We start from the raw sequence: 26,802 nt of genomic DNA, 5'->3' as shown, positions 1-26,802 counted from the left end.
ACACATTTAATCCTTTTTCCATAGGGACAGGTTAAAGGTCAAGTGGTGATTCAAATAGAAATTGGCTACATTGTGAATATTGAATATCTTTAAGGGAAGAGTTAACAATTCTTTTGCAACTAAAATGGTAGATAGAACATTTAGCTATACATTACAAGTTATCTTTTTTATCTTATGAAATGAACTTTTAATTAGGTGTTAATAGAATGTGTTAGTGGAACATATTTTCAATGTAAACCTGAATCCCTTCCTATTGATGGTAAGGGAATCTTGTATTAAGGTTCTTTTGCAGTGGTGGGACCAAGTTCTATGAAATTTCTCTGACAAAATTAACCTGACCTGCCTTAAGTCAGAGCTGTTTCTCTTTGTTGATCCGTCAGTAAGATATGAAAGATGCTGTTTAATCCTTGAGCACTTATGCTCTGTGTCCACCCTCATATTGGAAATGTTCAGAAAACTGATGCTGAATCGTAATATATTCAATACCATCTACTATAAGGTTTCTACCAGAAACTTCCCTTTTCATCATCTAGATACATATTCCTATTTCTGATACTTGTATTTCTTTAAAAATCCAGTGAAAGAAAAGTTTCATCAGTAACTGTCAGTCCCTGTAGCTTCATCCTCCGTTTTGCTCTGTAACAGAAATCTTCTCTCTTGAAACCCTTTAACTGTTTCGGTTAGTTCTTCTTTTACTAACCTGTGTCTAAATCAGTGATTCTCAAATTTTAGTGTATTCATAAGCATCACACCAGATACTTGTTCAAAATACAAATCCTGGGCCTCACTTCAGACCTTGTGAATTCAAATCTATGGAGAATTCTTAGGCATGTGTTCTCTGAACCAGATGGAGAACCTGTTATCTACTCCATGCATTCCCACTGTCATCTAGATTATGTTCCTCATAATCTTATATTGGTTAGCCTTTTTACTTTGTTTCGGTTAGTGGCATCTCAGAAGTTTTTTTCTGGTAACTATTGCCATCTGTAGTTCTCCTAAATTCACCGATTGGAGTTCATCTACCAGATCTCCAGGAAACTGTCCCAGATTCTCTTTCTTGTTTGTCAGAATTTATTTTCTTCCCCCTTCCCAAAGCACACATTTGTAGTTCAGTGGATACATACAGTATATGTTACTCATACTAAGACATGCGTACATATTCTGATACAATTATCCCTGCTTTTCAAAAGTCTATATCATACCACATCTCTTTTAACAAAAGACCTACATTAGTACTCATTTTTGCTACCAAAAGCCAGAAAAGACTAATACAGTTTATTTTCAGGGGCGCCTGCATGGCTCAGTCACTTAAGCAGGTCATGATCTCATGTTTCAGGGATTCAAGCCCCACGTTGGGCTCTGGTGCTGACAGTTCAGAGCCTGGATCCTGCCTCAGGTTCTGTCTACCTCTCTCTCTGCCCTTCCCCTACTCAGGCTCTATCTCTCTCTAAAAAATAAACATTAAAAAAATTTTAAAAAAGAAAGGTTATTTTCAGGGTTTGGGAATGCTCAAAAATTTTTCAATGTAAATTAATGGTAATTTCACTTTATGCCATTTTGGCTTATGAAAGGTTTTGTAGGAACCCTCTACTTCATACTTTTCTATATGGCAGGGGAAACTTGTACCTTGCTAATGATTTTTAAATGTGTTTTTCTTACCAGGAAAGGAATTATATCTTATTTTTAAACATTTTATATATAATCTTTCCTGGCAGTCTGATACACTTCAGGCCTCCAAATGATTGCTTGTTGCCGTCTAGTTGCTGCTCACCCAGACCAGTCTATCTACTAAAGGTGATGGGTTATCATACCATTTCCCTTTCTCTAAATTATCGGTATTTTCTTGGTGCTGTTTTAAGAATAATTCTCTCTTCATACATTGGTCTTAAAGCCTTGTTGGGTTTTCGTGGTTAAAAGTTTTTAATAGTTCCCTTTCCCATATCAGTTATATAGTTGAACTCCTTTATTTTGAAATGAATTTTCCTAAAATGCTATTTTGTTTCCACATAGTAAAAATTAAAAGTTCAAATCATAAACTTCAAACACAAACTCAAGCTGTATAAGGACCCTTTACTCTTCAACAGCCTTTATGCATTAACTATAGTACACCAGCGTTTACTTTTTAAGAGTTGGTGTTTAGGAGTAGAGATACATATAAGTAAGGTAGTTCCCTCTTAAAGAGGTGGGATAGTTTAAGAAGGAATATTAGGGGGGTTTTTTGTAGTATGAATTGTCTGTTTAAACCTTTTGTCCATTTTTAAAAACTGGGTGGTTTTCTTAATTGTTGAATTTTGAGAGTTCTTTATACATTCTGAATACACATCCATTGTCAGATGTGTGATTTGTAAATATTTTCCCCTTAAGAGTTTGTCTTTGTTTTTTCATTCTCTTGGTGTTTTTAGGAGAGCAGCTTTTAATTTTGGTGAAATTGAGTTTGTCAGTTTTCATTTATACATCATTTGGTATGGTATCTAAGAATTTTTTTTTAAACCAGTCTCAGAGATCTTCTGTTTTCTTCTTAGAAAGTTTTAGTTGAGGTACATTTTGGTATATGGTCACCTTGACTTACGCATTTGGTCCAAGGTATGACTTGTTTTCTGGTGTTTTTGCATATAGATGTCCAGTTATTCCAGCACCACGTGTAGAAAAGCGCTGTCCTTCTCCACTGACTTCCCTTTTCCCTTTTGTCAATTGACCATATTTGTCAGTCTCTTTTAAGACTCCATTCTATTCCATTAATAATGTTTATTACATGAACTTTATATTATAGTAAGTCTTCAGATCAGGTGGTGTTGGCCTTGTCTTCTTATTCAAAGTTGCTTTGGCTATTCTAATTCCTTTTCCTATATAAATTTTACAAACCACTTGATTTCCTGCCACCCCCCAAAAAAGGCCTCTTGCAAATTTGATTGGGTTTTACATTGAATCTATAAATCAGGTTAGGGAGAATTGACAGTGCTGAGCCTTCTGATCAGTTTATGTAGTTCATTGTCAATGTCACCATTTTATAATTTTCAACATAAAATCTTACACAAATTAAAGTTTATACCTAAGTAAGTATTCCTGGTTTTGATGCCATTGTAAATGGTACATAATCCTTATTTTATAGATGAGGAAATTAAGTAAGTTGCCCGAGGTGACACAGTTATTAAGTGACAAAAGCCAGTTTGAAACCTACATTGGCTTATCAGCTGCTGTCCTGGTTTTAATTACAATGTTAATTTTTTACTCTGAAGCTCTTGTGATTAGTGGTAGCTGAGAGGAAGCTCTTATTTCTTTTATCAAGAAAAATCCTGTCATTATAGTGCTTCTATAAAAAAAAAAAAAAAATCCCAGGGAGTTTATGTATTTTCTGAGTTTGGGTTTTCCAGATCTTTCCAAATCATAAACCATGCTCATCTTAGCTTTAGAAACCCCTGATGGATAGTTTTGATCCAGTGTTTTTAAATAGTATGCATATCCTGCAGTTAACTATTATGAATTATTTCAGTATTTTAAATAGTACCTGTAGATCAGATTAAATGAGACCAAAGAAGTGAAGGCATTTGATTCTTAGATGTTCAATAAATGCTAGTTAAATCGAAACAGGTAATTTTTGAAGTACCCATTGTTTCTAATGTCATCTAATGTAATGTTATGCAGAAAAACTTGGTGTTGAAGGTAAACTTTAAATAACCCTGTACTTTCCATAGGGATACACAACTACAATCTTTTAATAAAAGTAATTCAAATGCTCAAAAAAAAAAAAAAAAGTACCTTTAGCATTTGAATGCCTACTGTGTTGCTGCTCACACCCAGTGGATACAAAGACAGGATTTCTTGAACACCTCTCCCATGGGCTGGGATGGTGGGGAGGTACACTAATTTATTAAAGTGAACACCTTAATAGATGCACACACAATATCAGTGGTAGAGTAAAAGCTTTACTTGGTGGGGGTTAAGAGTAGCTGCACTCATACACATTTCAGTTTTGGAATTCTTTTTTTAAAAAGAAAATAGTTGGACAACTTTTATGGGACACATATAACAGGGCCAAGAGGGAGAAATCTGACAATCACTTTAGAAGGCTTTCTTTGGCAGGTGGTGGAAGTCCTTAGGAAAACCACTATTAAATAGCCTAAGCATGGCAAATACAATGTAGGACATGACAGAGTGCAGGAATGCAAAATAAAATAGGTCTGGGTTCCATTTCCAAAAATAAGGAATTCAAAATTTAGAGAATATTTGAGTGTTCTACATAAGACTTGATTTTTTAATTAAAGGGTATTTAATCTTATTGTATTAAATTGTCTTGTACTTACACTGCAACAGCTGATGATATTCACATTTCCTAAAACTTTCTATTTCAATCCAAGTTAGTTAACATATAATGTAATAATGGTTTCAGGAGTATATTTAGTGAATGATCAACTTACATATAATCCATTGCTTATCCCAACAAGTGCCCTCCTTAATGCCCAGCACCCCTCTGGCAAACCTGTTTGTTCTCTGTATTTAAGAGTCTCTTAACGTTTGTCTCCCTGTTTTTCTTATTTTTTTTCTTCCCCTTCCCCTATGTTCATCTGTTGTGTTTCTTAAATTCATGTATTTCTCTTTCTCTGACTTATTTCTCTTAGCATAATACATTCTAGTTTCATCCACATTGTTGCAAATGGCAAGATTTCATTTTTTGATCATGGAGGAATATTCCATTGTGTGTGTGTGTGTTTACACACACACACTATACGTACACACACATACCCCACGTCTTCTTTATCCAATCATCAGTTGGTTTGGCCATTTGGGTTCTTTCCATAATTTGGCTATTGTTGATAGTGCTGCTGTAAATATAAACATTGGGGTGCATGTGCCCAAGATTTGATTTTCATTTGTGGATTTTCTCTAGTTTCTTAATAGGGTAAGTGGGTGTTTTTACAAAATGAGAAAAAAAAACATTAATTTGTAATCTTAATTTGAAGAGTAAAACATACTGGGGCACCTGGGTAGCTCAGTCGGTTGAGCGTCTGACTTTGGCTCAGTTCATGATCTCACAGTTTGTGAGTCCAGTTTGTGAGCTCGAGCCCCGCATCAGGCTCTGTGCGGACAGCTCAGAGCCTGGAGCCTGTTTCGCATTCTGTGTCTCCCTCTCTGTCTGCTCCTCCCCTGCTCACATGCTGTCTCTCTCTCAAAAATAGAGATTAAAAAAAAATTTTTTTTAATAAAAAAGAAAGGAAAACATACGACCTACAACTGATTTTTCTCTCTTATTTTTCAGGTCCCTGTATGAATGATGGAAATAGAAGCAAATGGATAGTCTTAATCAGATAAGTGCTTTAATAGTCTAAATATACTTTTTGTAATCCCTAAACTAAAACTTGATTCTTTAAAACATTTTTGATTTCTCTTTTCAGGTGCCCATATCAAGAGAGTTTACAGTAAATAAGGTACTGGATCTTCTCTGAAAATAAATTTATAATCTTATCAAAGTAAAATGATAAGCTTTTTTCCCCCCCACAAAGGCTAATCGATATTTCAATGGTACAATTACAGAGTGCCTCCCACAGTTGAACCTAGATTATTAATTTTACATATAATATGTATGAAAGTCAACTGTCTCATAGCTGAAATAGGTATATCTGTTTATACAGTTTTCCAGTTATCTATGTTATGGTATCTATAGTTTTTAGGTAGCTTCTCTCGTCAAAGTTAGAAATTTATTTAGAACCAGTGTCTATTCTTTTAAAGGGCTTTTTTTAGCTATACTGATGTGAATTTTTTGTTTCAAGGAAGCTCTCTATGCCCATCATGGGGCTTGTACTCCCCACCACCCCTGAGATCCAGAGTCACATGCTCTACCACCTGACCCCAGGTGCCCCTATACTGATGTGAATTCACAGCACAATAGAATAAAATGTAGCAGGTAGTTTTATTTTATATAAAAGCTGTGGTAATGATAAATAATCTTGACTTGTTTGTATAGTAGTTAGCTACTCATGTCTAATGATTTGCTATTTGAACTACAGAGATGTTCAAAGTCCAGCAGTATCCTGCTGCTAAACTCCAATGAGTACATGACCTTCTTATGAAAGCATGACAGTTGAGAGTGATACTGGCATGAACCCAGTAAAGGGTGTGTAGACCCGGCATACTTGGCCTGAGTTACAAACTGTTTCTTCCTGCTTTGAGTGCTGTTCAGGTTATGACAGTGGTTCTTACAGGCCTCAATACCGATTATAGTCTAACTTCTTATTTAGCATAAATATGGGTACTTTAGTTGAACTTTACAGATCAAGAAATTTTTGAAGTGACAGAATAGGGACTTTGTGGCTCCTTAAACCCACTCCTTACCACAATAAAAGGGAAAAAAAATTCACTTTTGAGCCTAAAACCTTTCTTATGTGTCACACTTCAAGGTTAACAATGGCTGCTGGCCAACCGTCATTTTACTAAATGTAAAACTGAGTAGCGGCATAAAATAATACCTACCGACTCAGTAGGGACTTACTTCACAAAAGCCCAGCGATAAATGATCTTTAGATTCTAGGCAAGTGATGAAATGGAACTCTGAATGATGCCCAAGTTTCTTTTTGTAGTATTTTCACTTAAGGAATTTTTTTCAGTAAACCTAAACATTTTAATGCCAAGTAAGTAAATATATACTCGGTTACTCCCACCAATTTTGTTACACAGGTATCAAACTTCAGTCGTTACAAGACAAAAATTTAATGAAAACTGGTCAGTGGATATACAATAATCCACAGGGCTAAAGAGTTACACGGGACTGTATTAGAAATTTAAAATAGATGCTGAAGCAAATGTTACATATTATCATCATCTGATTCATCTTCTTCCTTCAGTGATTCCTGTTAAGAGAAAGATAGTGCTTAAAATCAATTTTTAATATTGTTGTAACAGCCTGAATCTAATTAAGGTTAAATAAGCACGTCGCTGAAAAATGAACACTTAGAATAACATACCCAACTAAAGAAAAGGATAATTAAGTTTATCTTGCTCTAACAGTGAACAGACTATATACTCTTGATAGAACACATGAAATGAAAGCATTAAATGTCCTGAAAAACCTTACGTTTTCACACGCAAAATTTTTGGAACCAGGGCAAACATATCCCCATTGAGGATAACCTAGAAAATTTTGATCCTTAGTTCAGTTTGCCTCAAGTATTATTTAATAGAAATCAATCACGTTCCTTTATTATTCAACACTTTCATACCTATAGACAGTTTTGACATGCTGCAGCTTACCTTAGCATACTTCTCTGCCTCTTCCCTTATGTCTTTTGGAACAATTTCATGTCTTCCTTTAGTTACTGAAAATTAAGCCATATAAATGAATTAGAAATGAGGCCTGTGTTGTGATTTGCAATACAATGTATCCAATCCATAGGTAAGATTTATCTAATGTTAAAGCTGTTAATGGTAAAGCAGCCCTATTCATTATAGTTTTTATTTTTTTATTTATTTTTTTAGTTTATTTTAGAGAGAGACAGAGTGCAAGCAGAGGAGACACAGAATCCGAAGCAGGCTCCAGGCCCTGAGCCGTCAGCACAGATTCCGATGCAGGACCCGAGCCAAAGTTGGCACTGAGCCACCCAGGCGCCCCATATTCATTATAGTTTTTAAAAACCCACTGGAAAGAGGCCAACTAACCAGCAGCAGAAGAGGAAATGAAAACTTAGTGATATATTTGGACAACAGAACACTATACAGCAAGGCAAATGAACAAATACTGTACATAACAAATAATTTACACAAATGGAATGTTGAAGAAAATAAATCAGGGATAAAAGAATATATACTGTGTAATTCCATTTACAGAAAATTGAATGACAGGCAAAACTACCTATGGGAGAAGGCAGAGGACTATGAATTCAGAGAGGCCTAAAGGGTGATCTGGGGAGCTAGTCTATTTGTTGACCAGAGAGAGCACAGTGGTTACATGCATATGTACATGTACGTCATTACCAATTTTTAAAATTAGAAAAAGGCACCCAGTGGTAAATTAGGTTTAGTACAGATGACTTAGAGCAAATAAATGTACAAAAATAACTTACTTTCACCAACCCAGCTTAGCTCTAGTTCAAAAGCTTTATCCTTAACTTCATCATGTACTATGTAAATTCTAGAACACAAAAAAGTTTAAAATTAACATTTGGTCGTATACAAACATGCACAGTCAGCACAAATTAGATCATCTGTCCCTAATATAACCTCAAAAGAAACATTTCCTCAAATGGGAAAAGGCCAATCGTTACTTTTGCCTTTTCAGGACACTTGTTTATTCCTTTCATTAAGTGATTATTTTTTAAACTAACTTAGTAGCTTGCAGTTATTACTGGTCCCTCCAGTGTGAAGCTTCTTGGCAGGTATCTTTTTAAACCTCTTCTCCATTTTATAAGCACTATATGCCCCTTAACCTGGCCTCCAAACTATAATACATAACAAATTACAACAAACAAGAAGGTACTGTCATACAACATATTAAAAGTATCATATCAAAACTTTCTTTACATTTTCCAGCATCTTCACACAGTTTACTTTGGAGGATATTTTTAAAGCCTTGCTATAATATGAGAAAGCATCTTAATTTTCTAGACTAAGTAAAAGATGCATAGTGCTCCATTTTACTAAATGATAAGGGATGGCTTTCTTACACAGAACTAATTAGCATCTGCTGTTACACCTAAAAATAAAAAGGTGTGGTAAGGGCTGTTTTCCAGAAGCATTTCTCAGTGAAGGAATGGGAGTTTATCACATTTAAACTGTTGTACAGTTCAGTAAGGATTCTTTATTTTCCAGGCAGTTCTGTCAGGTAGTTCCCAGTGTTCCTCATGTTATTAACTGACAATCACAGAATGGGTTCTGCTTAACTGGGAAGTGGAAGGGTCTCTTGGTAAAAGGGAGGAGGAAGGCAGGTGATGTGGCAGTTGGAAGAGTGGTGACAGGACAAAATTATAAAACACTTCCAATATTTTATTATAGCTATCAGTGTAGAAGAGATTAAGGATGTCATTTAAATATATAATAAAGCCTCTTAGATTTTTTTCCTTGCATGTATTATTAATTATAAAACCTGAGGCACTTGCACAAACTGCTGGCTAGACCATGTTGATGTAGTTCTCGTGTGGGAAAGAAGAGCCGTGAATCCTCTGGAATATTATGTTTATTACTTTTAAGTCTGAAAAGCTGGCTGCAACTCTAGCATTTCATTGGATTTTCTGAAATACCACATGTTTATTATTACATTCTTTGACCCAGAAGAACCGTGAATTCTGAAGCATGCCACTCAGGACTTTGAGGTTACTTACTGCAGTCACATAAGCATTCTATTCTATGTACCTGTAATACGAACCACTTCAGGACTTCTTAAAGCTGTTTTTAAATGTATTGAAATACTGTTTTGTTTTGTTTTGTTGAGACACAGAAAGCGCCCAAGTGGGTAAGGGGCAGAGGAACAGAGACTCTTAAGCAGGCTCCACGCCCAGCATGGACCCCAAGCAAGGGTCAATCTCACAACCCTGAGATCATGACCTGAGCTAAAATCAAGAGTCAGATGCCACCCAGGTGCACCTGCTCTCTTCATCTTCTTAAAAAACTTTCATGATTAACGTATCTTGCCCAAAGAAACAGACTGTATAAATGAGCCAGCTTCGTGGTTCATGTGTAAAAATAATTAATTTAGCTATAAAACCTAAAATAAAATTTGTAAGCTAAGATGCCTATTACTGGGACCTCTGAGATTTGAAAGGGTAGGAGCTATCAAATGAAGTGCTTACAGGTCCGTTGTATCCTCCTCCTCGTGAATTCTGTCACCTAACAAAAGTTTTATATTAAAGCTATTTTTCCCCATCCCATTTGCTGAATCACGAGGTCTGTTCCGTCACTTGAAATACGGATATTTCTCCGTAATGAGACGTTATTAGAATGTTACATTCACCTTAGGCACTAAATTATTTCCAAACAAAACAGACCTCTAGAATTAATGTATATGGTAAGATCAAATGAAATACTTGTCAGTGGTAATAAAAATTTCAACTTACATTTTTGCAACTTCTTTAACGACATCACGGCAGGTCATTTCTTTCATCTATAGAAAATATTAAGTTATGAGTCGGGAGAACTTCCCACTTATATAACTATTTTCAGATTCTTTGCACAAATTTTGTGAGTACCCATGGTTTTGAACTAGAGTCTCAGACATAAAACCAAAAACATAATACACTGAATTTAAGAATACCAGTCTTACTAGGAAATACAGACCTAATATGTGGGACTAACTACAAAAGCAACTGGCATGGGCTCTTAAAAAAATGAGCACTGGGAGAAGATGAAGACTGAAATGTGAGCCTTAATTATCATGGTTTGAAAAAGTTACAAAATGAAACAGATTACTGAGGTGGTTTGACTACAGACTGAATACCTAATACTATCTTCTGTGTAATAATGTTATTCTACAGAGATGAATGCTGAAGCATTTAGGGATACAGCATCATGATGTCTGTAATTGTTTCAAACAGTTCAGGAAAAAAAAAATGGGTGAAAATAACTTTTCAATCTAGATGGAGAGATCTGTTGCACTATTTATCTTTCCTGTTTACATTTTTTTCATGTTAAATTGGGGGGGAAGTAAATGAAAAGAATGCCTATTTCTTTATACTTCTGCCCTTATAGGTTATAATTAGTGAATTGTATCATAATAATAACTACAAACTTAAGTAAACATGGAAAAGCACATTTTAAGTGACAATTATATTCTTATATATGTTCATGAAATTTTTATTTTATGCCATAATATTCTTAGTAAATAACATCAGCAGAAGAACAAGCCAGAGCAATGATGTAGATCATGGGTTGGCAAACTCCTTTATAGAAATAAAGAGCCAAATAAGTAAATATTTTAGACTTTATGGTACATAGGGTCTTTGGTCTATGTTCCAACTCTTAAACTCTACTATTGTACTGTGAAAAGCAGCCAGTGACTAAACATGACTATGTCCCAATAAAACTTTAGAAAGCAGACAGTGTGCCATAGTTTACTGACCTCTGATTTTAGAGTGTGTTTTTGTCATTAAGTATACACATGTTCCTCAAAGTGATATTCATTCTTAGCTCAGATTTGTTTATTACAATTTGACCTCAGAAAGACAGGACAGATGACCGCTCTGAATAGTGTATTTTCAAATTTCCACATAACATTCAGGAGAGATGAAAGCAAGGGGGAAAAGAGAAGGTAGGAACTTAGCACCACACCAGGAGGGGTGTGAAAGGACGTGGTCTAAGAATCATGAGGTCTGTTCATAATCAACATATACTATGACTCTAGCCAGTGTGTTTCACATAGAATTGAGCTAACCTAAAATGACCTCTGAGGTCTTTTTGTCAATTTTACTAAAATACCAAATATAAATTAGGCTTTTGTAGGCCTAGAATTTGGCATAAAATTCTAAGCACTCAAAAAATGTTTTCTAGAACCTGACCTGAAGTTGAATGGTTGAGCAAGTTTCCAGTTCAGAATATTAAATATGTATGAAATTTTTTTTGTCATTTACCACAATACTGATAAAATCCTGTCTTTAATGGAAGTTTCTGATAAATAATAAAGAGTGGATACTGTTTCAATGTTAAGTTGAACAGTTTGACTAAAAGGAAAACCAGGACATTAAAATTTTTTTTTACACTAATAAAATTTATGGCTCTTGGGGGAACAGAAAAGTGGGCAGTTTTAACAGGATGGGGTTTAATGCCTTATCTAACTAGGAACAAAGGAAAGAGAAGCACCAGAACACAGACTCTAAAGACTTTCAAAGTTCTCAACCTAAGGGCCACAGAGTTCCATGAATGGACCTCAAGGATTATGAAATTATATGAAAATTTCCATGTGTATTTTTCTGGATTAAGGGGTTTATCATTAGCCATCAAAATTATAAAGGGCTCCATGACACAACTCTGTAATTATCATACATATCTACAGCACATATATCTATATATATATCGTATCTGTGTCATACCTTATCTGTATACATACAGATATGACCAGCTTTCTTATTCAGCCTATTACGTTCAGAAAGCCCTGCTCAAAACAGGAAACCACACTCTATGTAATCTTAAACAGTTTCATTTGTTGTGATAAAACTTCACTACATGAGGATAATGTCATAGGAAAATTCAAGCATTAAGTATGTATTACCTGAAGCTTTTCTATTTCCGTCTTTGCAGCTTGCCTGGCTTTGCCAATGGCACAACCCCAATAACCCTATTTAAAAAGAACACACACCAAAATATACATATATAGTTTAATTAAATTGCTATACTATTCTAAAATCATTAGTAACTACAACTGTTCCTATTTAAAGGTTAAGAAAGAATGTTAAATGATTTTCAAAAGTAAATATGGAGAAATACAAACACATTCTAATGAACACCAAGCTGGAAAAAAAATGTAATTCTAGAATTATCTGGATTATTTGTATTAGAGGCATATACAAAGAAAAACACACACTTCATGAACTCGAGACGTTTTTCAGAGTAGGAATGGAAAAATTCTTAGTATTATGACAAAAAGTTGAATTACAGAGTTCAGTATTCTAAACTTTCAATTTTTATTGAAATTTTTTAAAGGATTCCCATTTATACTTGTGTATCATGACAAAATACAGGTTTTATTTTTATAATTTTTTTTTTTAACATTTATTTATTTTTGAGACAAAGATAGCATGAGCGGGGTAGGGGCAAAGAGAGAGAGGGAAACACCGAATCTGAAGCAGGCTCCAGGCTCTGAGCTGTCAGCACAGAGCCGAATGCGGGGCTCGAATCTACGAACCATGAGATCATGACCTGAGCCAAAGTCAGACGCTTAACTGAGCCACCCAGGCACCTATAGTCTTTTTTTTTTTTTAATTTTTAAAAACCATAAATACCTCAGAAGAGAGATAAAGTAATTAAAGATGCAAGAAATGACATTTAAAATTTTTTTTTTTTTTTTTTTTTTTTTTTTAAGTTTATTTAGGGGCACCTGGGTGGCTCAGTCAGGTAAGCATCAGACTTCAGCTCAGGTCATGACCTTGCAGTCTGTGGGTTTAAGCCCCGCATCAGGCTGGGCTCACTGCTGTTCAGCGCGGAGCCCACATCGGATCCTCTGTCCCCTTTCTCTCTGTCCCTGCCCAGCTGATATGTGCTCTCTCCCAAAAAAAAAAAAAAAAAAAAAAAAAAAAAGTTAAAATTTGTATTTACTTTTGAGAGAGAGTACAAGTAGGGAAGGGGCAGAGAGAGAGGGAAGCCCAAAGTAGGCTCCACACCACCAAAGCTCACTAACAGTAAGATCATGAGCTGAAATCAAGAGTTGGACACTTAACTGCACCAGACTCCCCTAAAATCCTTTTTTTTAAGGGAAGGTATTAGTATTGGTTTTAAGACTTGCTAGTATTTGTCACAATAAAGGAAAATACCACATATTCAGATTTTTAGGTTCACTATTTAGTTTCTATGAACAGCATATTGAAAGCCATAAATCAGGGCACTTAAGTGGCTTGGTCAGCTAAGCCTCTGACTTCAACTCAGGTCATGATCTCATGGTTTGTGAGTTTGAGCGCCATGTCAGGCTCTGTGCTGACAGCTCTGAGCCTAGAGCCTGCTTCAGATTCCATGTCTCCCTCTCTGCTCCTCTCCTACTCACACACACACACACACACTCGCTCGCTCTCTCAAAAATAAACATTAAAAAAAAATTGTTTTAAGCCATAAATCCTTCCTTTGCCTCATATCCACAGGTTGTTATTAATGATAAACAAATGGTTACTTTCCTTGAATTTTAAAAGAAACTTCATGTAATCCAAATATATGACTTACATGCTAATGAGATACCATTAAACTAGAAATAGAAATTCATGATTCAAAATTACTCACATATGAAACTCCTGATGGGTCAATCATGTAGAGCTGTGCACCATCATTCACACTGTAAGACCCTAACATGAAACTGCATGAAGGTAAGTTAGGTTTAAACCATAGTTCTTAAAATACCATAAAAATACAATAAAAACAATTATACTTTCTAAGATAAACTACTAATATACATATAAGTCCTAATAAACACTTTGATGAGGTAGTTTCAATAAAAACTAGTATATACTTGAAATTGTTCAAAATTTGTGTGGCTTTGGTTAGTATTAAACTTACTGATGAAACTGATCTGAGAAGACAGCAGTGTAGACAAAGAAGTAATGACAGGTGAAAACTAAGGAGAAGACCCAATAGGTAAAGGAATAAACATGAAAAAGCCAAGATAACAAAACTAATGGGAATACATTCAGTCTGCCTCAAACTCCTGTTCCATCCTTTATTCTTTCTTGGTTATTTCCCCAATATTCCTCCAGTTATTTTTCTACAATAATCCAGACTGATTTAATCTGTTTTTATATGTGACAAAATCAGGCCATTAAATAATCATGATATTAGTGATTTTCTGAAATTGTGATTTAGTTTGCCTTAAAAGGAGAAAAGAAACCAGCCTCATCTTAAGTATCACTTCCTATACAGACTACTATGACAGCCAGCTGTCCAATTCCCACCCGTACAATCATTTCCTTCCATCTTCCGTGAGACTTATCTCTCAGAATATAGAACTGATTATCATAACCCTTCAACGTTTCCTTGTAGGGAACATACACTTCTGTATGATCTTGCCCGTTCCTACATCTTCAGTATCCTTCCACATACCAAGTATACTTGACTACCTCTACATTACCTGAAATGCCCATGTAATTTCATACTAGTCCCTTTGAATGAAATATTCTTAACCATTCCACCTATATTTCACATTCTTTTCCTTGCCATCTCTTCATGAAAGTGTCCTTTCCCTAACTGATGCCCCACTATAGTCAGTGCATTTCTTCATCATATCACCTATAAAATTGTATCAATGATAACTTACTCATCTTTATGTCCTACCCCCTCCTACATCTACGACTGACTCATAGTATATGCTCAATAAATATCTGCTGAAAAGTTCTCTCCGCTATTTTTACTTGCTTAAAAATAGAGAAACGAATTCAGAGTGCTGTTCAAAGGTTTAATAAAAGTTGAAAGGTATTGAAAGCAAAGGGTTTCAATGTAATTTAAGTGAGAACCTGAAGAACAACTAATATTAAAAATGTCCACAGGCCTATCTTATGGCTAGAATAAAGCTCAGGTTTTCTCTAACATCTGTCCTCAGTAATTTAAATATGACTGATTATAAGCAACTCAAAGGTAGGACTACAGCTAATAAACTTTCTTTCTACAACATTTTAACAGTGGAAGCAGTCGGATGTTAGTAAATGTTTTACCATGATCAAACAGAAATGTTTATTTTTTTTAAGTTATAAACTAAACAAGTCTTTTTAGGAAAATCTAGAGTCATGACAGGTCTCTGAGCCCTATTTAAATATTTACATGTATTCCAAATCTCAATACAATTGAATCTCAGCTTTCCTCTCAGAATAAAAACACCAGCAGTTCATCTTAACCGAAATAAAAAATTGTGACTGAGAACTGTGAAAGGCAATTTTGTATGGACTCACTCTCGATTGCTAAAAAAAACTCCCAATTAAGAGCATTGAACCTAACCGCTTAAAGTATATCAGATGGAAGTTAATAAGAAAACTGAAGTGTTAGTTTAGTTGGCTACCCTAATAATGACAACAGAGGATGTAGTTAAAATCAGTTTGTTGCTTCCTGAGAATGTTGGGGTCTAACACCAGAGAATTTTTTTTAATTTTACTGAGAAATAATTAACATGCAGCACTATACAGCGTATAGCATGATGGTTTGATTTACACATATTGTGAGATGATTACGACAGGTTTAGGAACATCCATCATCTCAAAAAGATACAATGAAGAGAAAAAAATTTTCTCCTTGTGATGAAAATTCTTAGAATGTACTCTCAACAACCTTGCCATATATCACATAGTAGTGTTAACTCCAGTCATCATAATGTACACTACATCCCTAGCATTTATCTATCTTAGAGCCTTTTACCTTTTGACCACATTTCTCCAGAGAATTTGTTATAATCAGATTAAAGTTCTTACTATCAGTTCTGTGTTTTCTCGTCACTTCAAATTTGTAGTCTTTTTCACAATTCAAAGTTTTTATTTTGATGTACAGTTTTATTTGATCACTGTCCTAATACTTCTTGGTCATAGCTCATTTTTAAGGGTATAAAAAAAAGGCTAAGATACCAGGGCAAACAGATACCTATAGTCCAGATCTGACTATGTCACAAAATTTCATACCTGCAGCCAAAAGGTCTAACAGCACTGTAGAGTGTATATGCATGTACATACATGGCCACTCTGTCTGCAAGATGCTATAAGGGAGAAAAACAGAAGAGCTTATCAGTAAATTTCTATTACTGTTCAAAAGGTTCCTCAACATATTAGCAACTTAACTTTTTTTTTTATGTTTATTATTTGAGAGAGAGAGAGAGAAAGACAGACAGAACAAGCAGGGGAGGGGCAGAGAGACAGGGACACACAGAATCAGAAGCTGGCTCCAGGCTCTGAGCTGGCAGCACAGAGCCCAACGCGGGGCTTGAACCCACAGACTGCGAGATCATGACCTGAGCTGAAATCGGCTGCTTAACCGACTGAGCCACCCAGGCATCCCTCAACTTACTTTTAAAGGAATGTTATAGCCAAAATTAGATCTGAAGTTGGAAGCTTCTTCTCTTGCAATGTCTGCTAAAGATCGCGCATCTGCCAGCAAACCTGCTACTGCCTGAAAGAAAGTAGGTACCAATTTAGTAAATAAATACCTTCCTATCACAAACCAAGGAAAGTGTGTAATTACTGTAGGCTTACTTAATATTTTAACAAGCATCACCATTAGAAACCATTTGGCTTAAAGGTCTTTATAAGGCACTCTGGCATTTTGATGGGATGGGATGAAAAAAGAAGTATGGAATTATAGCTCAGAAATCTACCAAGTGTGACTTCATTGTTTTGTTCAATGACATTCACAAGCAGTATTTCTGTAATTAATCCTCCATGTCTCCCAATTTACCAGTTCACTCTAAATAAGCAACAAGAATAAAACTATTGATCTTGATCAGGACTGATCTCTATTTAAAGCAGTTCTATGTCAAGTTACTAAAAGTTTGGGTCTAAAAGCCCAACCTCAAATCTTTTTCAGCTTATTGACTAATATATTGCAAGGACAAACCAAAACATGACAAACCACACATCTTCCAAGACTGGTTAACTGCAGTTACCAAACCATGTACTGAGTGAGATATGCTCGGGGCACTATAGTGAACCCAGTTGTGCAACGTTTGGAATTTGGGGGGGATACAGATGTTGAAGTAGCTCAGTTTCAACATTAGATCATTCATACTCCTTTTTTTTTTTTTTTAAATGTTTATTTTTGAGAGAGAGAAACAGAGTGCAAGTTGGGGAGGGGCAGAGAGAGAGGGAGACACAGGATCTGAAGCGGGCTCCAGGCTCTGAGCTGTCAGCACAGAGTCCGACATGGGACTCGAACTCTTGAACCATGAGACGAGATCATGACCTGAGCTGAAGTCGGACACTTAACCGGTTGACTGAGCCACCCAGGCGCCCTGAGATCATTCATATTCCTTTCAATGCCATCATACTGTTGAGCACCTGGGTTGTTGTGATAAAAAATAAGTATCATACAAAAATCCATTTGGAACAGGAAACGGGGGGGTGAGGGGAGTGCAGTTTAAACTTAAAAGTTTAAGAAGTTGTGCAGTGCATGTTAGTCATTGTTATTCTTTAAAAATAAAAATATTTTTCTAAAAAAAATATTTTTAATTGTATGTGTATTTTTTCTTTTACGGTTATTAAATTTTGGGGACATAAACACTAAGTTGTTTGTAACTAAATGCATAATCAGAACCACTGGGTGGTTCTTTTGGTGTAGGTAAACCGACAAAAAAAATTACTGAAACTCTTAGTACTAGGAACCAAGAAGTCCAGGAATTGCCAGCTTATTTACAGAATTTAAAAGTAAGTGATATCAAAATAATAGCCACTTTTCTACTGCTACCTACTAATAGTAGTAATGATGAAAATTCCTAAAACATAGCACTCATTTCATGCTAAGCATTTTACTTAATTTTAACATTGTAACAACTGTTAGGAGGTAAGTATTACTACTGCCCTACTTTTGCAGGTGAGGAAACTGTTTAGAAGAATTTCCCCAAGGTTACTCAGCCAGTAAGTTTCACCATTTAAAGAGTCTTCTGTTGCTTTGGAGAAAGCCTACTGTGAAGTCCAATAATTCTTAAACCACTGAAGATAACTGTGGAGATGAAACATTAATCCTTTATTGTCTCCAACCCTCTTCAACATGTAATGTTTTGCCAATTTCCAGCTATAAGGAATGCCATCAGTTTCCTGGCTTTAAATTAACAAATGAGACAAATTTTAAAGTTCTAGGGCAACGTTTTCCCATCACTACCTTTAAGCACACACAAGTTTTTTCAAAACGCACCTACCTAAATTTTTCTTCTACTAAAAAGAATGTATAATTCACTAGTTTCTTCCTATCAGCTAGGTTACAATCTGGGAAGTTACATCAAAACATACCAGTTTCATATTGTATGTCAACTATACCCAAATTTTAAGAATAAATAAATATAGAGGTCCAAATGGCAGAAGAAAAACCATTACCAGTTTCGCTGGCATAATACATTTGGGAGAAAAAACATGTTCAGAAAAAATAATCATTGAAGAAGCAAAAAAATCTATAGCTTTATAGTTTACCAGCTACATTTTACACCTTCATTGGTGATCTACGCTGCCAAGATCTCTTTTCTACACATACTTCCCACCCTTTTTGTGTTTGTAACACCTATCATTTAGAAATACCAAAGGTAACCGCAGTATGAGTGGGTCCTATAGGATCTCACCCTGCAGAATGGACTCTGGAGTAACATGTAGGCCAGGCAGACCCAAGTTTGAATCCCAGATTACTTCTTTACCAGCTGTGTTTTCTTATCTATAAAAATGGGAGGGCGCCTGGGTGGCTCAGTTGGTTAAGCGTCCGACTTCAGCTCAGGTCACGATCTCGCGGTCCGCGAGTTCAAGCCCCGCGTCGGGCTCTGGGCTGATGGCTCAGAGCCTGGAGCCTGCTTCCGATTCTGCGTCTCCCTCTCTCTCTGCCCCTCCCCCGTTCATGCTGTGTCTCTCTGTCTCAAAAATAAATAAACGTTAAAATAAAAAAAAATTTTTTTTTTAAGTAAAAATGGGATTAATACTACTTTCACTGGGATATCAGACACAGGAAATTTATGTAAAGAGGTTCTAGCACAGTATCTGGCACACACATGTTCTCTTTTCTTCCTTGCCTTTTCAGTAACCAAGGTTAGAATCAGTCCTTTGCTTTTTTTGCTTTTACAGTCTGACATCTACATAGAATGACTTCAGTATATACCAGTAATGTATTTATGGCTTTACTTGCAATTATGCAGAGCAGTAACTAAATATAGCTGCAAGAAATAAAACAGTGTTTATTCCTTTCATTAAACATCGTTTCTTGGTGCTCCATTTTACTACAATACAAAGAGATACAAAAAGCTAAAAATTCTATGCCTCTCAAGCTTATACTTTCATTGGTGATCTACACTGCCAAGATCGCCTTTCTACACATACTTTCCACCTTTCTCCCCTCATTTTCTTAAAGCAATTTTTCAAATATATCTCCAATCAGGTTACAAGAACACTATTCTTTTGGACAGTGAACTATTCACAAGCCAGTATCAGTAATCACTCTGTGATTACTTCGGTGGCTGCTCTCTGATTGGTTTCTGCCTCAGTTCTGACGTAATAAATGAGTTCTTATAATCACAGTTTAACATATTACGGTTACTTCACAAGAAAGAAATTGGACAAGGCAAAAAGGAACATTTTAAAATGTGACCTACCATTCCAACATGCCGATCAACATTAAAAAGTCGTTTGTTGGAACCTTCTTCATAAAGTTTAGAAAGGACTAACTTTTCTACCCCAAAGACAACGCCATCTTTACATCTGATTCCAATAGCTGTACTGGAACAAGTAGAAAAAAATCAATTTTTTTAACTGAAAATAAAAGGAACTTCATAAACTTTAAGCTTAAAAAAAAAACATAAAAATAGGTAACATTTTTTAAAGCATGCTAAATTTAAATTTAAAACAAATACATTTGAAAACGAGAAAGAGGACAACCTGAAGTGTGACAAATTAGGTCCATGTAAATGTACATCATGAGATGACCAAAAAAATCTAGCATATCATGACATAAAAAGATATTAATACTTGTGAGAAAAGATGCCAACAAAATAGTACAAAATGGCAGTGTCTGACATATGATAATACACTATAATAAATGTTGACTTAGCTCATGTCCATTAAAAATGGTACATAAAAATGCATAGAAAAGACAGGTTATATACAAACCAAAAAGTAAACAGTGACTAATCTAAGTGGAAAAATTAGAGTTCTTTTCTTTTGCTCATTTGCTTCTTTTGCAACAACCAGTGCTTATAAAACTATATCAAACAATATACATTTTAGACAACTGCTGAAAACAAAATGGATCTTAATCTCTTAAGTAAAATGTGGAGAAATTATATGCTACCACTTCGAGATGAAAATATATCATTAACTCTGTTCTTCTAGTTCTTTTTTAATTTTTTTTTTTTTAACACTTACTCATTTTTGAGAGACAGAGACAGAGCGGTAGAGGGGCAAAGAGAGAGGGAGACACAGAATCCAAAGAAGACTCCAGGCTCTGAGCTGTCAGCACAGAGTCTGATGCGGGGCTCGAACTCACTGACCGCGAGATCATGACCTGAACTGAAGTTGACACCTAATCGACTGAGCCACCCAAGCGCCCCTTTTTTAAAAATTTTTTTAATGTTTGTTTATTTTTGAGAGTAAGAAAGCGAGAGAGAGGAAGAGGGAGGGGCAGAGAGAGAGGGAGACATAACGTGAAGCAGGTCACAAATGGCAAGTTCGTGAGCTGAGCAGAAGCTGGACGTTTAACCAACTGAGCCACACTGGCACCCCTTCTAATCCTTTTAATAAAAAGGGAATTCTGATGAAAAAAAAACAGATAAATGAACAGAGCCACACACAAATTACACAAAAAATTTCAGACACTCCTTCTCTCACATATCAGGTATCTTCAATGGTTCCCCTTTTGAGTTTAAACTCCTTGGTCCAGCTTTCAATCCTGAGAATCTACAAAGCCCATCTAGCTTATTAAATTTCCTATTATAAATCCCACACACTACTGAATTCAACTTCACTATCTTCCCTCAAACACCTTATGTTCATTTTTGCTTTTATGTGGTACTAGCAAAAAGTATTTACATGTGGACTTTACTAAAATTCTGCAAACAGGGGCACGTGGGTGGCTCAGTAGGTTAAGTATCCAACTCTTGATTTGGCTCATGAGATAGAGCCCTGCATCTGGCTCTGCTGACAGCGCAGCCCTGCTTGGGATTTTCTCTCTCCCTCTCTCTCCCTGCCCCTCCCCTGCTCTCTCTCAAAATAAATACACTTAAAAAAAAATAAGAGTAAAATAAAATTCTGGAAACACTTCCCTATTCCACCTCTAATCCAAAAGATTTCATTATATAAATGAAAAAATTTGGCTCAAACACCAACACTATTTGTTTACCAGGCAAAAAAAAAGTCCTTCAAGAGGACTTTTAAAGAGAATGAGACACTATTAAATAAATTATTTTTAAAAAGTCTTTTAATTCATCCCAAAGCTGCTTTAGATTCCAAGATACAATGATCATGTAAGTATAACTGACTGCAAAATCTCTTCAATAAAGGACTCATAAAATGTGTCAACAAGCTAATAGTTCAACCAAGATATTACAATGGTACCAAGGAATCATTCTGGCACATTAAACCAAACAATAAAAGACAGAGTGAAGGAAATGAGTCCAACAAGAAGATATCTTAGTGAGTCCCACACCTTTTGGGGTGTGGCAGCAGAAAAGAATTAAAAAAAAAAAAAAAAAAAAAAAAAAAAAAAAATCCTGCTGGATGTGATGAACTGCATAGGACACTTCAAACACAAGGAAATAAAAGATAGAATGACAGGGGCGCCTGGGTGGCTCAGTTGATTACACATCTGATTCTTGATTTCAGTTCAGATCATAATTTCACAATTCATAGCCCCATGTCGAGCTCAGCATAGAGCCTGCTTGAGATTCTTCCTCTCCCTCTTCCGTTCTCCCACTTGCACTCTCTCTCTCAAAATTTAAAAAAAGATAAAATGACAAAGTAACAAACCTAACAGCCAAGCAAACAATGCTATAAATCAAGAATTTTAAAAAGGAAAATGGGCTGGCAAAGATGATAAAGGAATTTGGTTATATACACTACATGTGAGACATGGTGGAATGTCTAAGTGGATAACCTTGGAACCAACGGGAAATATAGGACTGAGGCTCATGGAAAGATCTGACCTAAAAAGAGACCCGGAAATGACCAGTAAGTTGAGATTATTTTAGGGCACCTATTATTTTGTACCAAAGTAACATAAAAAGCCTAATTACCAAAAATATGGAAAAGGAGATACTTGATACCTGATTAAAACATGCTAAATTTCAAGTAAAACAATGTTTCTTACCTACTATTTTCCACAGCTTTCATAGCATATTCAACTTGAAAAACTCTTCCATCAGGAGAGAATGTAGAGGCTGACAGGTCATACTGGGAAGAAAAAGGTAACAATAAGCTTAAATTATGCATCTTTCGCAATAATAACCTTATCTTTATTTCTAAATGGCTTACACATCAGAAAGATGAGGGGAAGGAAGGAGTGTTAAATCTCAAAGATTTTGCTTTGAAGAGGAAAAGGCAGCATGTCAGAGCGGCAAAAGCAACTAAGAGAAAAGCTAGTTTAGATTTCTGCTACTGAAAAGCAACAGACACAAGTCCAAGGTAAAGTCAGATGTTTTCCACACTGAACAAAGTTCATTTTTGTACAAAATGGACATGCTCTGGGCTCCAGATCACCACAATAAAGTGAGTAAAATAAACTTTTTGGATTCCCAGTGTATATTAAAGTTACGTTTATACTATAGTCTACTCAGTGTGCAGGAGCATTATGTCTGAGCTGTGAGTTGTAGTCACTGATCACAGATCACCATAACAAACTTAGGAGTAATGAAAAGGTTTGAAATATTGCAAGAATTACCAAAATGTGACACAGAGACATGAGGTGAACAAATGCTGTTGGAAAAATGGCAGCAACAGACTTGCTCAAAACACAAAATGGCACCAACAGACCTGCTCAAAACACAGTTGCTACAAACCTTCAATTTGTTAAAAAGAAAAAAAAATGCAATCTGTGAAGTGTGTGCCTGTACTATGGTATGGTAGAATCAGAACTGTTGTCAGAACAGGTTAATTCATTGCTGTGGCACTAACAAACTGAAAGACCTTAGGGAAAAAAATACAGCATTTAAACATTTAATAAACATCTATTACATATAGTCACTATAAGAAATTACAAAGAATTGGGGCACCTGGGTGGCTCAGTCAGTTGTATGTCTGACTTTGGCTCAGGTCTTATCTTTCTGTCCGTGAGTTCGAGCCCCACATCGGGCTCACTACTGTCAGCACAGAGCCCACTTCAGATATTTTGTCTCCTTCTCTCTCTGCCCCTCCCCTGCTCATATTCTCTCTCTCAAAAATAAATAACACATTTAAAAAGAAAAAAAAGCAATTACAAAGAATACTCACTTTTTTTAAATGTTTATTTATTTTGAGAGAGAGAACGAGCAGTGGAGGGGCAGAGAGAGGGGGAGAGAATCCCAAGCAGGCTCCAAGGAGTCAGCACAAAGCCCCATGAGGGGCTCGAACTCACGAACTGTGACATCATGACCTGACCTGAAATCAAGAGTCGGAGCTTAACCTACTGAGCCACCCAGCAGGCGCCCTACTCATTCTTTTTTTTTTTTTTTTTTTTAGAAAGAGAGAGAGAGTATATGTGTGTAGGGGAGAGGGGCAGAGGGGGAGAAAGAGAGAATTTTAAGCAGACTCCACGCTCAGCACAGAGCCTGATTCAGGGCTTAAACCCACGACCCTGGGATCATGACCTGAGCTGAACTCAAGAGTTGAGGGCTCAATCTACTAAGCCACCCAGTAGCCCCAAAGGATACTCATTCTTGAAGTCTTTCATTTACAAATGACACCACACACAAATCTATGTGCTGGAAATACAGCAGTAAACTAGAAAAAGGATTATGATGAAAATAAGACAGGGTGAAGAGACAATCTGAGAGCCTAGTACAGACTACCTGATCAGGGAAGGCCTTGCTAGAACATATGTATATTTAGCTATTTAGGCGCAGCCAGACCTAAATGACAAGTAACTAGCCATTTAGGATATGGAGGAGCCATTGTGGCCTTTGGCATAAAAATCTTAGGGTAGAAATAAGGGTAGCACAATGTGGGAAAAGAAATAGGCCACTGCGTCTTGAGCACTAAGTGGTGGAGAGAATAATAAATCATATCAGAGGCATGTAAAGGCCAAACTATTTTGAGTCTCCTAAGGCTGATGTACGAAGTTTTTATCTTACTCTAAATGCAACAGGAAGTCACTGGAGTTGAAGCAGGGGTGGAAGGAGTGATACGGTCTCATTTTTTTAAAACTTCATCTGGAACATGAACTATAGAGAGAAGAAGGATGGAAGCAGAGATCAAGTATTCCAAAGGTGGTGGCTTAGACTAAGGGAAAAGAGATGAAAGACTATATTTGTGAGGGCAAAGTAAAAAAAAAAAACAAACAAAACCACCTTGCTAATGGATTGGCTCTAGGAGAAAAATTAAACTTGACAGGTGCCTGGGTGGCTCAGTAGTCGAAGTGTCCGACTGGATTTCAGCTCAGGTCATGATCTTGAAGGTAGTGAGATCGAGCCCCACCTCAGGCTCTGTGTCATCAGCTTCTCTCTCTCTCAAAAATAAATAAACATTTAAAAAAATAATAAAAATAAATTAACTTGAATCATAGACTTTTTTCACTTGACAACTAGATTGGACCATTCACTGAGCTGAAGATTGTAGGAGATGCAAAATGTAGGGGAGAGGGAAACCCAGAGCTCTACTTTGGACATGTAGTTTGAAATGCTTATTAAACAATCAAGTGGAGGGACGCCTGGATGGCTCCGTCAGTTAGGTGTCTGACTTCGGCTCAGGTCATGATCTCACAGCTCGTGAGTTCGAGCCCCGCGTGGGGCTCTGTGCTGACAGCTCAAAGCCTGGAGCCTGCTTCTCATTCTGTATCTCCCTCTCTCTCTGCCCCTCCCCCACTTGTGCTCTGTCTCTCTCAAAAATGAATAAATGTAAAAAAAAAAAAATTAAAAACAATCAAGCGGAGACAAATGTCAAGTAGGTCTTCATACCTGGAGTTCTTGGAAAAAGCAAAGACCAAAGTGGTCTTCACTTCAACAGTGGTGCTTCCTGATCAATTTCCTGATCTCTTAAACCAAGATCCTTAACTCTACTATCGTAATACCAAAATATCTCACATGTTTATATTTACCAAGTATTTTTTAAAGGGCTTTCAGAACAAAACACTACTAATTGAAGGTAATAGTAATGTAGTGGCGAAGTCAGTTTATTACACCATGCATAACTGAGCATCTACTAATCTAAAACCGTTGTCATAACTTCAGTATCTCATAACTGAATGGATTAAATCATTCCAATTATCAAACTAGGAAAACCCAGTACCTGGGCTTAATGCTGAGTATCAAAATCTTGTGAACACTGGGAAGTGATGAACTTAGACACCCATTAGTCTATGCCTGTAGTGCACACAACGAATAAATACTTCTAAATAAAAACTAGATTATCTATACGGAGAAATACATACAAGGAATAAGCAAAAGGCTGCATATGTGCGGTACGTTTAACACAGGAAAGTAGTAAACTGACCAAGTTAACAAGTCCAACTCCAAAATCCTCAAGTCTGTTAACAGAAGCGGTTAAGTCCCTAGCTAATAATTTAAATGTTTACCGTACCGATACCTCAAAGTGACGTTAAGTAATTCGTACAGGAAAAGCCGGGACAAAGGGAAAACTTTTGTAAAGCGTTCTTCAGATTTCACTTTTGAGACAATGTTTCTATCAACTCTGCCCCGACAGGGGTTCCAGGGACTCCTGCAAAGCGGACGGTCAGTACACTCGAAGGCAACATGGGGAAGGCCCAGTGAGTCAGCAGCACCCTGGGAACTGCAAAGGCGGTCCATGGAAAGCTGCGTCCAGACCTTGGAATCTAAAGCCGCCTTGCCTCGGCGGTTCTCATGAAGCTGTCTCCCAAACGCTTCACACCCTATTACAGGCTCCACGAGTTTCCACTTTCGGTTTCCCTAAGCGGCCAAAGAAAGTGACTCAGCAATCCAAAGCGGCTCCCAATCACACTGCTGCACCGCCCAGCCCGCCACACCTGAGCTGAAGAGCTTCAGGTCACGGTCACCCTAAATGAGGGGCCTACAAATTAGCAGGAAAGAATGCTGGGCACCAGACAAGTGGAAGCGGCCCACCTGGCCGAAGGCAGTCCCGGCGCACGCCGAGGCGGCGCACCCCAAGCGGTGTGTCCAAGTTCCCTTCAACGCTAATCTGTTGGCTACTCCATTAGACCAAGAGGCTATAAACTCACCCCAGTGCCGATTGAGCTCATCGTGCAGAAACCTCCGGGACGCGGAGGGCTTCAAGGCCTAAAACGCTCCCCCAATACCGCAGCCCGCAGACTAGTAACAGGCTCTCTCATTGGCTGCTCTTTCAACCAATA

At 36.6% G+C, this 26,802-nt stretch overlaps 1 protein-coding gene and 1 long non-coding RNA gene across 5 annotated transcripts in view; one reads left to right on the top strand and one right to left on the bottom strand.

The window, feature by feature from the left end:
- LOC132669920 (uncharacterized) overlaps positions 1 to 9,722 on the top strand; it is a 21,766-nt gene extending 12,044 nt beyond the window's left edge. For 3 of the 4 annotated variants that reach the window (XR_009606288.3, XR_009606287.3, XR_009606285.3), the window contains one exon: positions 5,255 to 9,722. This is a non-coding gene — a long non-coding RNA (uncharacterized LOC132669920). The remainder of the gene's footprint in view (positions 1 to 5,254) is intronic. The other variant, XR_009606286.3, reaches the window with a different exon arrangement.
- Positions 6,687 to 26,802, bottom strand: PSMA3 (proteasome 20S subunit alpha 3). The gene is made up of 11 exons (XM_060619933.2): positions 26,671 to 26,802; positions 22,633 to 22,715; positions 19,925 to 20,048; positions 16,654 to 16,755; positions 16,272 to 16,345; positions 13,900 to 13,972; positions 12,185 to 12,250; positions 10,038 to 10,084; positions 8,052 to 8,119; positions 7,243 to 7,307; positions 6,687 to 6,842 (listed from the first exon to the last, which is right to left on the bottom strand). The coding sequence occupies exons 1-11, from the start codon at positions 26,689 to 26,691 to the stop codon at positions 6,798 to 6,800; spliced, it is 768 nt and encodes a 255-aa protein (XP_060475916.1). The 5' UTR covers positions 26,692 to 26,802; the 3' UTR covers positions 6,687 to 6,797.

Source organism: Panthera onca, chromosome B3 (genome assembly GCF_046562875.1).
Source record: "Panthera onca isolate mPanOnc1 chromosome B3, mPanOnc1 haplotype 2, whole genome shotgun sequence".
NCBI lineage: Eukaryota > Metazoa > Chordata > Mammalia > Carnivora > Felidae > Panthera > Panthera onca.
The sequence above is the reverse complement of the archived record's forward strand: the minus strand, read 5'-3'. Positions and strand labels throughout refer to the sequence as shown.

What these genes read in the sequence shown, in the direction of transcription:
- PSMA3 (XM_060619933.2), bottom strand. Translation starts at nt 26,691, where the DNA reads ATGAGCTCAATCGGCACTGGG. An exon ending in TGAGCTCAATCGGCACTGGG is followed by an intron (nt 22,716 to 26,670) that starts GTGAGTTTATAG and finishes TTTTCTTCCCAG; the next exon opens with TATGACCTGTCAGCCTCTAC. An exon ending in GTTAAAGAAGTTGCAAAAAT is followed by an intron (nt 8,120 to 10,037) that starts GTAAGTTGAAAT and finishes TTTGTGTTCTAG; the next exon opens with AATTTACATAGTACATGATG.